Raw genomic sequence first — 17,376 nt, forward strand, 5'->3', positions numbered from 1 at the left:
TCTCCCCCCGAGGATTGAAGGAATATGCTAGTAATGGTGTGTGTGAGGGTCAATGTGTGTGTTGTGTGTGAGAGAGAGCGAGAGAGAGATGTATATTTGTTTCTTTAGGGTGGGGATAATGCTACATGTACCTTGTTCATATCAGGAAGGGGGGGGGGTTATCTTCCAATATAGTTCACACTCTGTAACCCAATATAATTTCATCACATAGAGTATCATTGTCATATATGGGTCAATTTTATATTTGCATTAAATTATCAATATTACAGTCTGTGTGATTCATCTTCCATCTTTCCTTGTTCTTTTGCATGCCTTTTCCCTTTCACCTTTTCTCTTATTTCTCCTCTCGTTAACTTCAGTACCTTCTCCCCTCCTTTCCTTCTTCACCTACTTTTCTCCTCCATCTACGTGCATATTCTTTATTATCCTTCTCTGAATTCATATATTTGTTTTCAAACTGATCTCGTATTGTACTTTTAAATTATGTTTAAAATGTATTACCTTTTTATCAAATTACGAATATATGATTATGTGATATATTTTTCTTAACTAATATTTCAATTTATTTTTCTGTAATATTATGATTATGTAATGCCTCTGTACCTTTGTAAACTCATCGCAATTCGACTTTGTCGCAATGATGTTTTTTATCAATAAACCAGTTATCTATCTATCTATCTGTTGAATTACCATCATAACTTTGAAAGTTTATGGATCTGATTCATGAAACTTGGACATAATAGTAATCAAGTATTACTGAACATCCTGTGCAAGTTTCAGGTCACATGATCAAGGTCAAAGGTCATTTAGGGTCAATGAACTTTGGCCAAATTGGGGTATTTGTTGAATTACAGCCATAAATTTGAAAGTGTGTTGGTCTAGTTCATAAAACTTGGACATAATAGTAATCAAGTATCACTGAACATCTTGTGCGAGTTTCAGGTCACATGATCAAGGTCAAAGGTCATGTAAGGTCAAAGAACTTTGGCCACGTTGGGGGTATTTGTTGAATTGCCATCATATCTCTATAAGTGTATTGGTCTAGTTCATAAAACGTGGAAATAAGAGTAACCAAGTATCACTGAACATCTTGTGCGAGTTATAGTAGTTTTCAAAATCAGCACTGCTGCTATATTGAATCGCGTGATGCAGGTGAGATGGCCAGAGGCATTCCACTTGTTTTGAGTGGCAGACTGTCTTTTATCGCTCCCTTTTTATTTTTTTTATCCATCACCAGGTATTTGTCCACAACCCCCACACCCGTGGTGCACGTGGAGGAGGACGAGCCAGCGAGATAGCAGTGGATTCGGACATCAGCCTTCTGAGTATCAACCAGAAGATTAGCGCTGTCTGCGCTGGTTCTCTTGATTCCATGGGTGTGAATGATATCCTGATGGTCGGCACCCAGACCAATCTCCTAGCCTACGATGTTCAGAACAACACAGATATCTTCTACAAGGATGTAAGTCACCTCAAAGCATTTGCAGTGATTGTACTAATTTCTTTAATTTTTATAGCTTGATTTGTTATTTTCACCACACCAGAAATGGTTGTATGGTGGTAAAAAATAACAATTCAAACTGTAAAAATTAAAGAAATTCCTGTAAAATGATAGTAATAGTATCCAGCATTTCCGTAGCACTTAAAAAGAAAGTTCACTCAGACAAATTTTGGTTTCAATGAGAGCAGACGAAAGAGAGTGAAATATTGGTGAAAGATTAATGAAAATCCTACAAATAATAAGAGAGTTAATGAATGTTTTAAGTTTTTGACTTGTGATGTTAATGAGAGCAGCTCTTCTATAGATCATGTAATGAAAATACCACAAATTCCAAATTTTTGATGGAATATGATGAATAGGAATATTTGTTCTTATAGAAAGGGGTATGAAATATGTCTGATGATATATCCAACCTACAAATAAATCGCTTTTAATTTTTTGAGAAAATGGCATTTAATCAAAATGTGAAAGATACAAATTGCCACTGGTGTAAATTCAAGCAGCAAACCTATTGTTCAAGTGAATGAACTATTGTTCCATCCCCCCCCCCACTTGAATAGTATGACGTCTTTTATTTATGCCCAGGCAAATTGCTATAGGGTCACTGTCACACAATGATGTATCTGATTTTTAAAATGGGAGCATTTCATGAAGAGTTTTGCCAAGGATGACTTCTTTGCTCTTAGCCAATCAGATCAGAAGATTTTTAGTAGCTTATAACAACTGTCAATAAAAATCTATCATATTATTATGTCTATGATTTCAAAGCAGGGGAGCAAGCATTTCATGAAGAGTTTTTGACAATGATTTTCACCAACTAATTTTCTCTCCTTCAATCAGATCCAAGGATTTTCAGTAGCTTATAACAATGGTCAATGAATATTGTTTTTACAGGCAGCCGACGGAGTGAATTCTATTGTAATAGGCAAGCTAGGAAGTATCAGCTCACCCCTCGCCATCACAGGAGGAAACTGTGCTCTATATGGATATGACATTGAGGGAAATGATCTTTTCTGGACCGTGAGTATCATATCCGTTTATAGTGAATATATGCCTCTCCTTTTCAATCTGGACTCTTCCGAAAAATGTTTGTCTATTGATCTTGGTAAAAGTATTCCCTTGGTGGTATCTATTCTGGTGCCTTTATATTAAAGGTGGATAAAATCCTTGAAACCAGTTGAATTCATATAAAAGAGATAAATCAGAGAAAAAAATTCAGTGAAAGTTTGAGGAAGATTGAGTGAATGATAAAGTTGTGAGCATTTTAATATTGAGATCACTAATCTCATGTAGACCCTCCTATTGGCAATGTGACCAAGGTCTGTGATGTCATACACGTACATCTTCCTCATAATTGTTTTACATATTTTGCCTATTGAAGTAATTCATAAAAAAATCTTTTAATTGTGGATTAAATAACCATTTTATTGTAAATCATACATGCTATGTATCTTGTGTCCATTAAATGAAGTTTGAAAAAATATAGATTTTTTGTAGTCAATGCAGTGCACTAAAATTTCATACAAAAGAAAGGAATATATGAAAATGCAACCTTTGTTCGTTCAAATGATCCAATGATATTGAATTTTACCTTGGGGAAAAAGTGGTTAATTTCTTGGAGTCTCACAATACACAAGATTTTGCATGGAGGAGGATTGAACCATGGAAGGATTTGGATGCATTCTGCCCATTTGTCTCATTAGCATAGGGACCAGGGGAGGGTGTCACAAAGAGCCAAGTGTGATCATGCATAAATTCCAATACGCACATGGTATTTAAGTTATTGAGCAATCTTCTTCATGAATACACATTAGCACACATCCTCTTATTAACATGATTTGATGAATGCAGTGATGCCTTTTGTACCGCACGCAAATGGGAATTTAATGCTGGATGGGACTCTAAATCACATTTGAATCTTCATGAAACCTCCTCCTGTAATCTGTTTCTTGGTTTTCATTGTAAACTTATCATTGTGTGTTATTACTCTATCGTCTAGGTGACTGGTGACAACGTGTGTTCCTTGGCACTGTGCCAATTCTCTGGAGATGGCAGGAATCAGTTGGTTGTCGGATCGGAGGATTATGACATCAGGGTGTTTCAGGAGGATGAGATCGTTTCAGAGATGACAGAGACAGAGGCAAGAATCACAATTAGAATCGCTGGCCCAGGGATTGTAGCAAAAAGAGCTGCTTTTAAACACAAATTTAAAACAATCAAGCGCAATTCCAGAATGCTCGATCTTGATTGGTTGAAAATCAAGTTGTGTTTGATTTTTATTATATTTGTGTTTGATTGAAATACTTTGTGCAATGACTCTCTTATGCCTTTTTTAAATTCATTTCCTGGAGCATATACCAATGTATCATGGCAATAGAACAAATTTTCAAAGGATATGAGACAATATACACCAATCAGATATTATTTTATTTCATGCATGTTAGCCTATAATTTCCACTGTAGCATTGCTCAACAATCAAGTAAATTAAGGTTTTTTACTTAATTTCCATGAACATGTAACAATGTCTAAGAGCATTCAAAGGAAGTTAAACAAATGACACAAACAATGCCCTATGGCTGAGGATTACCTAAAAGAAATTATTATTTATTATGTTTAGTTTATTAAACCTTTGTAACAATTCTCAACAAAAAAAAAAAAAAAAAAAATTCCATGCTGGTTACCACATTGACAGTTACCAATCATTCATGATGATGCCATTTGTGAAGTAGTTTACAGTATAGTCCACTGATGTTGCTCTTGTTGTTTTATCCAGGCCATCACAGCTCTTTGCCCGATGACTGATGCCAGGTTTGGCTATGCTTTAGCAAATGGTACAGTTGGTGTTTATGAAAAGAATTCAAGGTACTGGAGAATCAAGGTGAGTCATGACGTTTACTTCTGCTTCATTGTATATCATACAGATATTGCCTGCTTGGAAACTAAATATAGAATTTGTGAAGTCCTCCCGACTTGACCCGATTCCTACATGGTTTTTGAAAGAAAACATTGTTCATTTATTACCATTGCTCACAAATGTAATCAATCAATCTCTTTCTACAGGTATTTTCCCTGATCAAGCACATTCAGCAATCATCAAACCTTTTTTGAAGAAATCAGGGTTGGACGTAAATGACATCAGTAATTATAGACCGGTCTCAAACTTAACATTTCTAGGTAAACTCATCGAGAAGGCGGCATGTACTCAACTAGCTGATCATATTGAATCTAATAATATTTTTGATCCTCTCCAATCTGCCTATAGGCCAGGTCACAGCACCGAATCAGCTCTGATCAAAGTAAAAAATGATATCATGTTTTCTCTCGACTCAAATAATGTAGTTTTTATGGTGCTGTTAGATTTATCTGCCGCGTTTGACACAATAGATCATAACATTTTCATATCTCGGTTATTCAATAGAATAGGCGTTAGGTCCAAAGTCTTATCCTGGTTCCAATCATACCTGTCTGGATGGACTTCGCAAGTTGATATTGACGGCACATTGTCAAATCCCATAACTCTAGAATTTGGACTCCCTCAGGGGTCAATAGTCGGACCCATAGGCTACTCAATATATACTCTTCCAGTTGGCGACATCATCCGAAATCACTGTATCAATTATCATTTTTATGCTGACGACATACAACTATACGTTTCTTTTGATCCGAAGACTCCTGGAGCTCTCAATAATGCACTGGTTAAACTCCAGAATTGTATATCAGATATAAGACAGTGGATGATAGTGAATAAGCTAAAATTAAATGACAAAAAAACTGAATTTTTTGTTGCGGCCTCTACTTATAACTTGCGCAATCTTCCAAATGTTCAACTTGATGTTGATGGTACACTTTTTAGACCATCAGAAAAAATAAGAAACCTTGGTGTCATATTTGATTCCCGCATGTCAATGTCGTACCATATCTCTCATATCTGTAGCACAGTCACTTTTTATTTAAGGAACATTTCTAGAATCAGAAGGTTCATTGACCAGTCTGCCTGTCACAATGCTGTTCGTTCATTGGTTCTGTCTCGTATTGATTATTGCAATGGGCTCCTTTCTACAATTCCCTCTAATCAATTAATTCGTATTCAACGACTACAAAATTGGGCAGCACGATTAATTTTACAGGTTTCCCGAGATCATCCTTCCCAACCACTCTTTAATTCTCTTCATTGGCTTCCTTTTAAACAGAGAATTACGTTCAAATTACTCTTGATTGTCTACAAAACACTGAATAAACAGGCTCCACAGTATTTAAGTAACTGCTTGAATCTGTATACACCAACTAGAGCACTTAGGTCGGCCAGTGATCACCTTCGCCTCACATATTCATTAACTCGTACATTAGCTGGTGACAGAACTTTTACAGTGTCGGCTTCAAAATCCTGGAACGACCTGCCACTAATAATTAGACAGTCTCCAACATTAGCAATTTTCAAAAAGTCATTAAAAACTCATCTCTTTCGTACTTTGTAGTTTTTAAAATATTACATTTAATTAATTCATTGTAAGCGCTTTGGGCCTAATGGGAAAAGCGCAGTACAAATAATAAGTAATAATAATAATAAAGTAATAAACATGAATATAACATTTTATTTTGCCGGAAGTGCACAGCGAAGAAGGAAAGTGTAGTCCCGAGGCAAAAGTATGGCTGCGCTGGGAAAGCTGATTTGTTATATGTTTTAAAAAATAGAGCAGGGCATATCTGTTTTTTTTTTTTACATAAATATATTCTATGTAGATTTACCATCAAAGTCTGTATCATTTATATGATAAACCTGCTTTTATTTATGATAGTGTATAATATTTGAATCTACCACTCAATACACACTGTTTCTAAGTGGTAGACACATTAATCAAAATGTATGTTAAAGGAATGAATGTAGCATTTGTAAATATGACTTATACATACAATCAATTTCTGATGCCTCTGGAATATCTTTACTTGATAATGATGGAAACAGTATACAGTTCATCAGAAAATCAGAACTTAGAACTATTGATGATATATCATAAATTAATCACAAATAAATGGACAAATGATATTTCATGTAAAGCTTAGAATTTTCTCCTTTTTTTTCTGGTATACCTTAGATGATTAGTCATTCACATGTGAGTGAGTAAATACAATTTGAAGAAGAAAGCATGGAGGGGCATTGGGAGTAGTATATATCAATGCAACTGTGATTGTACAACTTTGATTGAAGTGTAAAACCTTACTTAATTCCCTGATTCCCTGACCTATCTGCAGTCTAAGAACCAAGCAGTCACCATAGATAGCTTTGATCTGGATGGAGATGGCGTACCGGAGCTAATCACGGGATGGAGCAACGGAAAGGTAAAACATTTCGTTTCAATTCAATTTTCAATTCAATTTTAATTCGATTTAATTCAATTTTCAATTCAGCGAGGTATTAGTTTGAAAATAATGTATTTATATAGGGTATGAGAATGAAGTCAATCCAAATGTATCAAGAAGCAAATTACTGTTGAAAAGTTAATGTATTTAATCCCCTGTCCCATTGACACACTACAGGAAACATCAAACAAACAACTTTCAATTTGATTTTAAAATGGGTTTCTCCTCCCCCTACTATATTTTGTTGAAATCCAATCTTTTTGTTTGCATATGCTTATGATAAGATTGATGCACGAAGTGACAGGACCGGTGAGGTTGTGTTCCGAGATAATTTGTCTTCGGCCATCGCAGGGATAGTGCAGGGAGATTATAGAATGGACGGGAACATGGAACTCATTTGCTGCTCAAACGAAGGAGAAGGTAGGATATTTCAAAATAATTTGTGAAAATAGTGACAGAAATATGTGACAGCTGTTTTCAAGGCTGCCACTTTCCAGCTTGAATCAAAATTCTGACCTTCTCTGCCATCTTTTGCAATCCCAAGCTAGAGTCAGAATTCTGATCTTTTCTGCCATTCCTCGCAATCCCGACGTATCCTTTTTTCTGTCATCAGAAAAAGTAAAACATCTCTGTCTCTCTCTAGCTGATACATGATTCGTCCCATCTGTTGGATTCTGTTCAGGCTCCACCAGACATGTGATCACATAGACGTGCAACATTATCCCCGTATGATATGGGGAAACAAAAGATTCTTGTGCATGTGCACTCACACAGGAGAGTCAAGAAAATGAAATGATTGAACGAGAAAGCAAGAGGAAAAAAGAGACAGAAATTGTCTACTTGTGTGTGTAATATTCTTGATTTGGCAGTATTTTGTGTAGTAAAATGTTTAAAAAGCTCCAGCTGGGTCATTGCCCCTGGACACTGGTTGTGGCTACATCCCAGACTTCCAAAGAAGGAGGGGATTTTTTTTATTTGTTTGTATTGATCCTGGTAATGATATGCTATGAAATAGAGGACCCAGGCTACAAAAAAGTTAGCTATTATTACTCCATTTCCTTTTCTCTTTTTCCAGTGCGGGGTTACCTACCCGCCAACCAGGAGCAGAAAGGGAATCTGATGGACACCAACATCGAACAGGAAACGATACGAGATCTGAGCCAGCGGAAACAAAACCTCATCCTAGAACTCAAGAATTATGAAGAGAATGCCAAGGTGGGTTGTGTCTGTGCTCTCATTAGATTGATGTGTATTATCTTTCATGGAGGTTTTGATAGGATTCTCATTGAAATTTTACTGGATTTGACATAAAATCACTTTTTTAGCAAATTTTCATCTCTTGTGGGTACAAAGTCATGCGGGCTTGCAGAACCAGGTATTCGGGCATTGCAGATTTAGTCTCAAATGATGGGCAAGACTTAAAATAATGTGGCATAAGTGTGATTCTTGCATGACAAATTTATCACTAAAAATTTCAAGGCTTAGGATTCACCCGCCTTTCCCCCTTTTTATTTTGGGTTAAACACATGGGCGGCGGAGCAGTAGATTATCTTTTATGTCAGGGTGGGACAAACCAATAGATACCCCCCCCCCCATGAACAAAGTGTAGTCCTCCGCTCCACCACCCATGGTTAAACATACATGTATATGTTTTTCTAAATATGGTTAACTGCATTACCCTTTTTTAGCTTTGGATCACAAAACTGAAATATTTCATTATCAGTCTCCTATATTAATATATTTCCTTATTATTTTTGCAATTTTATTTCATACTAATTAATCATACTAATTTTTACATTCAATCATACTTTTTGCACTAATTTAGTAAATATAGCTCATAGAAAGTTTTTTTGTAAGTATTCTTTACCAATATTCCCCAACGATTGTGGTTGAAAAAAAGAATTGGTTTAAAAATCAATTTCATATATATTTTATTGCTTTAGTGATTCATTGTGTTTTTATTTGTTTTATAGGCTGGTAAGGATGAGAGACCGTCTGGTCTCGGTGATTTAGACAAGGCTCAGATGGGTATCATTCCTGCAAACACTCAACTTCAAACCACTCTCTCAGTAAACTCTGGTGCTGAAAAAACCACTGTAAGTAATATTTCTCTTGGATTTTAATAAAGCCAGTAGTTAGCTGTGTGAAATCAACCAAAATCAATCTGTCACTCTTTTAATTCATTTCTAGATCAGATGAATGTGAATGCCCTAAGAAATTTATGATGTGGAGGATATAAGAAATGAAATTATGTTTATATATGATAAATTTTGCAATTTTACATAAAAAATTATTTTGCTTAGTTGCCTGATGAAAGTAAAATGTCTGTTTTTTTTTTTCATTTTAAAAAGTATATACATATATATACTTCTTTTGAGTATTTTGTGTAAAAACAAAGGCATTTTTTCAAAAATTATGTTCAATTTTTTGTTTGCTTCTGTTCATTTCAGCCCCATGTTGAACTAACAGTGAACACCAGTAATGATACCGTTCTGAAAGCTATTCTTATCTTTGCTGAGGGGATCTTTGAAGGAGAGAGTCACGTCATGTAAGTTTATTTTTACAAGATGTGCCTTGTCTAATTTGTGTCTTTTAATGATAGTGAGTAAAAAAAATTACACTTCTAAAATTGACAATTTAATGAGAGTCCTTGTCATGAACACAGTCCTGAAAGAACAATACAAGGTAATAATAATAATAATAATTAACATCATTTATATAGCGCTTATCACAAAGAATGTCTCTAAGCACTTAAGGAAAATAAATAGAAAGACAAGAAATTCCAGCTAAAATTGAATTATACATGTTGACAGTTGAAAGTAGACAGTTGAAGCTGCATATGCTAAGGACGATCTATTTAACGAAAAGGTGAGTTTTTAACATAGATTTGAATTTGTCAGTCGAGTCTGCTTGTTTTATGCTCTGAGGTAGGTTGTTCCAAAGTTGAGGGGATGCTGAATAAAAAGATCGGGCACCATAAGACTGGGTGTTGATGGCAGGAACTTCTAAGAGTGATTTTTTGCATGAGCGCAATATGGTTATTTTCAGTTTTGACTTAACTGCATCAACTGGTTTTGGTTGCATATATATAGGACCTGGGCCCCATTGCATAAAAAGTACTATCCTGGCAACTTTGCCATCCAATGGTTACTACCATGGTAATCATGGCTCTCCAGCCAACCGAATCAAGGACTCAATGATAGTTGCCATTGGATGGCAAAGTTACCATAATGATAACCTTTATGCAATGTTGCCCTGGCTTGTTGACCTTGGTATTGTGTGTTCCTATATAATGATCAAAGAAATGAGAATAGAGATGATGATTTCTATCCAATAGAAACATCTATAGTGGTGCTAACAAGTATGGTTTTATTGACAAGTGGGCTATATAAATAAACAGTATGACATTTCATAATCTACAATTCTTAAGGATTGAATTGCATAAAGATTTAAATTTGAAAAGAAAAATTAAGATTGCAATTTCATGTAATCCATTTATTTATACATTTGCCATGTTCTAATTCGTTCATTGCATATACATGTATTAGATATAGTTGATATTGTAGTCACTTCATATTCTTTTTTTAATTCATTTTTTTTCTCTCTTTCTAGACACCCAAACACACCTAATTTGTCCAATTCTCTTAAAGTGCCAATAGTCCCACCCAAAGACATCCCTGTGGATTTACATATCAAGGCATTCGTGGGTACAAAATCAAGGTACGTATTTTAAATTGAAAATGTGTGTTACTTTGATGTTATTATTATGATCAATATTACCTGTAGTTATTACAGAGAATGAATTACTGGTAGCCAAATGTGAAGTGAATGTTTGCCAGTTAACTTTCAATGTCATTCCTAAATTAAGAAAACATGCTGGCTTCAATTGTCATATTAGCTATCTATAGCTAAACTAAAAATTAAGCCATGTTTCATCTTAGTGCTGCTTTGTATATAAGGGTCGTATAGTTTGGATGCTTTTCACTGAAAACCCCCTTAGTATTTGATGTTTTCTGCTATACTCAAGTAACCATAGTAACCAATGATTTCATGAGAAAGTCTTTATACTCATGGTAATGATTGTTACAAGATCATCAGAGATTTAGATCTTCTTTGTTTTAATATGTATAATTAAAGCTGAAAGCAAGCACCCTTAAGATCACCAACACTGATATGTAAATTTGGGACAATGTGTTTAAATGCTTGGAAATGACTCTTCATTAATCCAAAATTTTCATTTTTTTTTTTCATTCTGTTCAAATTCAATTGAGACTCTTCCTATAACTTGCATCTATACTTATAATCTTTCTTTGCAATCCAGTATGCAGTTCCATGTATTTGAGGTGACCCGTCAGCTGCCCAGGTTCTCCATGTATGTACCGTGCACAGATCAAGTTCCCGAGCCAAAGAGTAGTGTAGTGTTTACAGTCAATGAAAGGATACAGAGGGTATGATTCGGTTTCTTTGGATTTCCGCATTTAATGTTTGTCTCACCTATCTCACCTTTTTTGTGATATTGAATAAGTTCTTTTGTAAAATGTGTTATTTACTGTTCAATAAAAAAGTGAATGTTTCAAGAGGCGTTTATACATGACATAACAATGTTCATGGGGTTTGTCATTTATGATTGCCATAGATGAATATCTTTGATATGAAATAGATAATTTCCGGGTTCGATATCCACATGGTGCACTATTGCCGTTTGGTCAGACATTTATCCTCACTGCCAGGTCCCAGGTTGCTTGCTTACACGCATTCATGCTCTCTTAGAAAACGGTTAAAAGATCACCACCATCCGCCAACTATTTATTGCCATTTTGTTTTATGATATGGGGTCATAGTAGCCATATGCTCTGTTCTTCATTGATATTGGATTACAAATGTATTTTTCCTTTCCTTGTTGAACTTTTTTTACAGGTGGTTCTATGGATAAATCAGAACTTCTTGGTAGATGAGGACGTTGCAGCCGATACTCCTCTCAATGTAGGGTTCCTTTCATTGAGGGGGTCGGGTCCTATATTTATTCAGATGCAGGCCAATGGGCAGGTCAGTGAAAGAAAGACATTTTTAGACATTTTTTAATGAGAAAATATGAGAAATTAAAATAATCAATTTTATTGTATAATAAATGTAACATAATTTACTGCTTTAGTATGTAACTTGTTTCCATGCAATGTTTTTTATATGTATTTGATGTTTTTATTCATTTCCACAAAAAGAATACAAAATAATTATATAGGTTGCATAATGAGAATAAACAAAGTGTATAAAAAGATAAATTAGTATTTCTATCTTATTAACAAGTACTTGTAATATGCAATGTGAAATAGAGATATGTAAATGTGTGTGGAAATTGAAGATCCACTTTTATTCTTACTTTACCACTTGTCTTATTAAATCGCTTGCCCCCACTATGATTGTGAGCATGTTATGTTTATAGATGGCAATTTTTGCTGCAAGTACAAACAACAGACCAAGTTACTCTTGCTGTCAGGTCCCCCCATGTGGAAAATTTATTTGGATTTGTTGGCAGATATGAATATTTAAACGTTTCTGATGCAAAGTGTATTACACACATTCATTTTTTTTATCGTTCACAACCTTGCTTTTGCTTTCAATCAATTTTTATTTATAGGTAACCATTCGTACTGATGATATGGATCTAGCCGGAGACCTCATCCAAGCATTGGCTTCATTCCTTGGAATAGATGACCTCCAGGTTATAGCTGATTATCCCATGCATATGGAAGATCTCAAAAATCTACTCATCAAGGTTTGTATAAGTGTACTTTTTTCAGATATCTAGTGATTTCCATGAATAATGATAATAATAATATATATATTAGCACCTTTTCTATATAGATAGAAAGTTCTTGACACAAAGAAAAAAGTTATAACAATGTAACAATGCATAGTATGAATATAGATATAAAAACAAAAATGCCAGTGAAAACGAAAGTTCATGAAAGACCAGTAAGTGGGCGTAAGTGGAAAAGATATTTTTTTATATAAAGATTCTTAATAAAGTTGGGTAGGTTGTTCCTTTTTTTAGAAAGGGAATGGGCTAGAAATGCTCGCATTAGTTTGACATCTGGGGATATGGTTTACTGTAATTGATAAACATTGAATTAAACACGAAAAAAAGTTTTGACAAATGAATTGATTGATGAAACTTATTTTCAGAAATGGACAATGAATAAAAAAAAGTTTCATGTTGATATGTTTTGTAAAAACTTGTACATTACATGAGTTAAAAATAAAGTAACTGGAACCACTGACCCAATTTTATTCCGTATACTACATGTGTTGCAATTACTATCGAGGAGATGAATTATATAATGATTTGTCATTGGCAGGTATCATGAAAGTATCTGCATAATATTTTTTTAAATCTATATTCTATACAACACACATTAAAGTTTGTATTTTTTTTTTAATAGGAACTTCATAATGTTGACATTTTGTAAAGGGTTTCTGTGTATCTTCCATTTTTTCTGTGTTATATAGGTGGATGAGTTTCACTCGGTGAGGCAGAAGTTAACAGCTGAGATGGCCGACCATTCTAACTTGATCAGGAGTCTTGTTGTCAGGGCCGAAGATGCTCGCCTCATGTCGGATATGTAAATATGCTTTTCATATTAATAATGATAAATAATATGCAACATTTATACAGCGCTTAATACAATGTTTCCAATTGCTACTCGGACATTAAAGGAATTACCTCCTAACGGGTTTCTACTTTCTACACCTGGGTGGAGAGTGTCATATCAGTATAAACACCTTGCCACAGGACAAGAGTGCTGCAGTGGGATCAAACCCTGTACCTTGTGGTTCAAAGTCCAAAGGCTTATCCACTAAGCCACAACACCTCTTAATTCCAACAATGCATCAGGACAAAAAAAAATCCTGTTTGAGCAGCGAAGATTGCTCTTTAGAGAGCTAAGAGAGAGAGAGAGTGTGTGTGTGTGTTATGGGTGCAGGTATGTACAGTGTCTACATTGATTATTTGCATCACCTGTGCTGTACAGAGAGCAAATGAACTAGGATGGAAGTTAAAAAAAATGTTCAATCTGGCTATCATAAAACCTAAGTAATGTTATATCATATGAAATAAAAAAAAAAGTATAACCTTTCTTTTGCATCCAGTTGAAAATTTGATCAGCCATGCATGAATGATTGCGATAATGCATATTTTCAGACTTTGCTGTGATACCCGGAATTTGCTTTAATGATCAGGACTTATTTCTCACCTTTCCCAATACAGGAGGAATATGCGTCGTGGGTACATGGAATTGTTTGACCTCAATCGTGACCTGGTTAATGGTTACAAGATCCGTTGCTCCAACCATCAAGAATTGCTCAACTGTCTCAAGCTTGTCAACCAAACTATTCAGAAGGCTGGGCAGCTTAGAGGTAAGATGATGATGATGATGGTGATTGTGATGATGATGATGGTGATGATGATGATGATGATGGTGATGGTGATGGTGATGGTGATGGTGATGGTGATGGTGATGGTGATGATGATGATGATGGTGATGAGGATGATGGTGATGAGGATGATGATGTTGATGATGATGGCGATGGTGATGATGATGATGATGATAATTTTGATAGTGATAACAATATTCTGAAATGTGCTTAATACTTCGGAACAACATCTCTAAGTGGTCTACAGATATATTATTGATATGATGTTGGATACAAGGAATGGTGTCAGTTCAATTTAAATGAATTTTATGGAAACAGACTTTTCTTTTTAATTTGTCATTTTTGGCCTGTTCTCTCATAACTCTATTGGTGTTAAGTATAAGTACACTAGTGTTGACCAATCTACCCGATTAATGCGAATGAGTGACATCACAATAAAGGTAAATTTTTTTTTTCTTTCAGTTGGAAAGTTCAAGACTCTAGTTGTATCTTCATGCAGACAAGCTATCAAAGAGAATAACATCAGTGCCTTGTTTAAGATCATCAAGACTGGAACATCATGATCAGCAAGGGTTTGCAAACAATCATAAAACATCTGGGGCCCGTTTTATAAAAGAGTTACAACTGTGGTAACTTTGCCATTATGGCAGCTTAGCAGCCAATCGCAATAAAGGTTACCATGGTATTTACTGCTAAAGTTACCATAGTTGTCTTTGTGAAACAGGCACCAGGGCAGTCTTACTTGAAACAAAAAGTTTGTGATTTTTATTCTGACTTTTGTTCTGAGTGAGAGTAACTGTTGCATCTAATGAGATTGGAGCAAAATAGTCTGTGATTTGTTTCTTAAAAATGCACCCCTGTTCTCTTGCAGTAGTTTGTTTGTGATGATGCCAGTCAGTGTTTCCTCTGCCAAAATATTTCTCTCTTATTTTGATGGAATTTGTATTGATATTCTCACCTTGATTGTATGTCATTTGTAACATACTGCTTTTCTATTTTTTGGGAATGATATTCATCATATAATGCTCTTCTGCTGATTTACTTCAGTCCTGGAGAAAGTGATAGACATAAGAGCTTGGCTGAGGAAGAGGATGGGCTACAATATATGACAAGAATGTCTAGTTGCTATTCACCAACAAAGAACGTTTGACATAGTGAAGTTTGGGAGCTGAAGAAACCGGTATACGAGTTGCGTTTGCATCTAATCCAAGAAGTATCACATGTGTAATAGCTGCTGCAACTTGTGTTTACAGAAGTTATGGCAAGATCTTTCTGTAAAGAGAGAAAAACAGACTTTTCTTTCCTTTGCATAGCGGGTTCATAAGGGTACATCATTGGCATCTGTTCATCTCAAGAGACGACGCACCAGTTGATGGCGTCACATCTTCCAGAATGGGCTGTAGAGTCCCACTCTAAAGTGGCAGTCCCTAGAGCACTTTGTGCAGATGCAGGAGGTCGGCGCTGAATCAGATTCTGAAAAAGATGCTGCCCTAACTCTTTTGTCGAGATGTCTTCATTGGAATCCATCCGTGTTGAGAGACGATGGTGTATGCAAGATGATGATGTCACAACTCCTAGAGTGGCAGTCTGTGGAGCACTTGGTATATACTGTAAAATGGAGGTTGGCTCTGCTACCCTTGCCTTCCTCCTAGCTCTCTTATCATGCATATACTACTACTTATTTCACTCCATCCTGCAAGGGTGTATTTATTTAGTCTCTGTCCGTCCAATTATATGTGAAAATTTGTGTGTTTTTGTACATAATTTACATTGCTATTTTAGCAGTGATCATATCTTGATCTTTAAGAGTGTATAGTAAATACATTTTTTTATTATTCTCTTGAGCATTAATTATTTGCAGATGTAGAATTTGAGTGCAATTTTTATAATATGAACATATTTCAAAGGTTTAGCTTTTACTGTTATTTTTTGTGGTTTTGTGTATGTGATTTTTTTTTATATATACTTTCCTATGTCATTCATGTCTCCATTATCACCTTTCTGTGAAGCGTAACAATCAGTGGCAGCCCACTATTCTTTGCACTCTTTGCAATCCCATGTTTATATGACATTTCTATAGCTTAGATATCGATTGCATTTGTGTGATAACTGCCTTATAGAGCTCTGTAATGATGGTTACATTTGATTCTTTGCTGCTGACACTGCCAAATGTGGTTTGTTTTATTTGTGTCTCTTAAATATCTGTTTGATGAGTTATTGCAGGTCTCGTAGATTTGAGTATAAAAAGATATATCACAAATGAAACAGATGCACATAATAATAAATAATAATGATATAGGATTTGTATAGCGCAAGTATCCACCTTGCTAGGTGCTCAAGGCTCTCCTATATTACCCCGGCTAAGCTAGTCTACTGATTCCGGTGCGCACAGCTTTTTGAGGAATTACTTCCTGCCGGTACCCATTTACCTCACCTAGGTTGAGTGCAGCACAATGTGGGTAAATTCACATCACAATTTTGAATACAAATTTATTATGAAAAACATAATGGCATCTGATTTTTCTATTTTACCACATACTTAATCACTTGCATTTGATCAATGCTTTTTGTTGATGCAGATGGACTACTTTGGATACCACCAAATATACATGACAAATAACTTTATATCTACTTTCATTGTTCAGTATCCTGTCTAACAGCTTGGGCAATAAATATTAGACCATATTGTATAGTAGTTTAGTAGGAATGTGGTCTTATGATTTCCCAAATAAATAATTTATTTGCAAGTTTGCAGATATTATGTTTATGGAAACCCTTTTTTTTTATTCATCTTCAAAGTAAATTGCAGACTCAAAAAAAAATCATGGTGTGCCGTAAATTACGTAAACTGAACTGTTTTTTGTCTTTCAGCACGTAAGCTGTGTTCATATTATATTGTATTACAAATAGTATATAAATGTGTGTAAATAATTTTGTAAATACAAAGTTGTATGTATTTGTGGAAATATAATTACAGATGTTTGAAAATGAGTGTTACCTTGTTATTTTTTATTTCTAGTGTTGTCATTGGTTGGTTTTAAGTCTTAAAATGATGAGCAAAGACAGGTGTGCTTTTAAGATGGAT

The 17,376-nt window shown here is 35.0% G+C and overlaps 1 protein-coding gene across 3 annotated transcripts in view; it reads left to right on the forward strand.

Annotated features, from left to right (window-relative positions):
• The window catches only part of LOC129257499 (Bardet-Biedl syndrome 2 protein homolog), a 34,454-nt gene extending 17,172 nt beyond the window's left edge, over positions 1–17,282 (forward strand). For 2 of the 3 annotated variants that reach the window (XM_064096754.1, XM_064096753.1), the window contains exons 4-19: positions 1,238–1,462; positions 2,396–2,521; positions 3,501–3,641; positions 4,276–4,380; positions 6,753–6,839; positions 7,145–7,280; positions 7,936–8,075; positions 8,834–8,956; positions 9,311–9,408; positions 10,473–10,580; positions 11,182–11,308; positions 11,778–11,906; positions 12,496–12,633; positions 13,368–13,480; positions 14,125–14,273; positions 14,754–17,282. In XM_064096754.1, the coding sequence (XP_063952824.1) occupies positions 1,238–1,462; positions 2,396–2,521; positions 3,501–3,641; positions 4,276–4,380; positions 6,753–6,839; positions 7,145–7,280; positions 7,936–8,075; positions 8,834–8,956; positions 9,311–9,408; positions 10,473–10,580; positions 11,182–11,308; positions 11,778–11,906; positions 12,496–12,633; positions 13,368–13,480; positions 14,125–14,273; positions 14,754–14,854 (2,046 nt within the window). In that variant the 3' untranslated portion in view covers positions 14,855–17,282. The remainder of the gene's footprint in view (positions 1–1,237; positions 1,463–2,395; positions 2,522–3,500; positions 3,642–4,275; positions 4,381–6,752; positions 6,840–7,144; positions 7,281–7,935; positions 8,076–8,833; positions 8,957–9,310; positions 9,409–10,472; positions 10,581–11,181; positions 11,309–11,777; positions 11,907–12,495; positions 12,634–13,367; positions 13,481–14,124; positions 14,274–14,753) is intronic. The other variant, XM_064096755.1, reaches the window with a different exon arrangement.
• Positions 17,283–17,376: the final 94 nt, after the last annotated feature.

Source organism: Lytechinus pictus, chromosome 3 (genome assembly GCF_037042905.1).
Source record: "Lytechinus pictus isolate F3 Inbred chromosome 3, Lp3.0, whole genome shotgun sequence".
Lineage (NCBI taxonomy): Eukaryota > Metazoa > Echinodermata > Echinoidea > Temnopleuroida > Toxopneustidae > Lytechinus > Lytechinus pictus.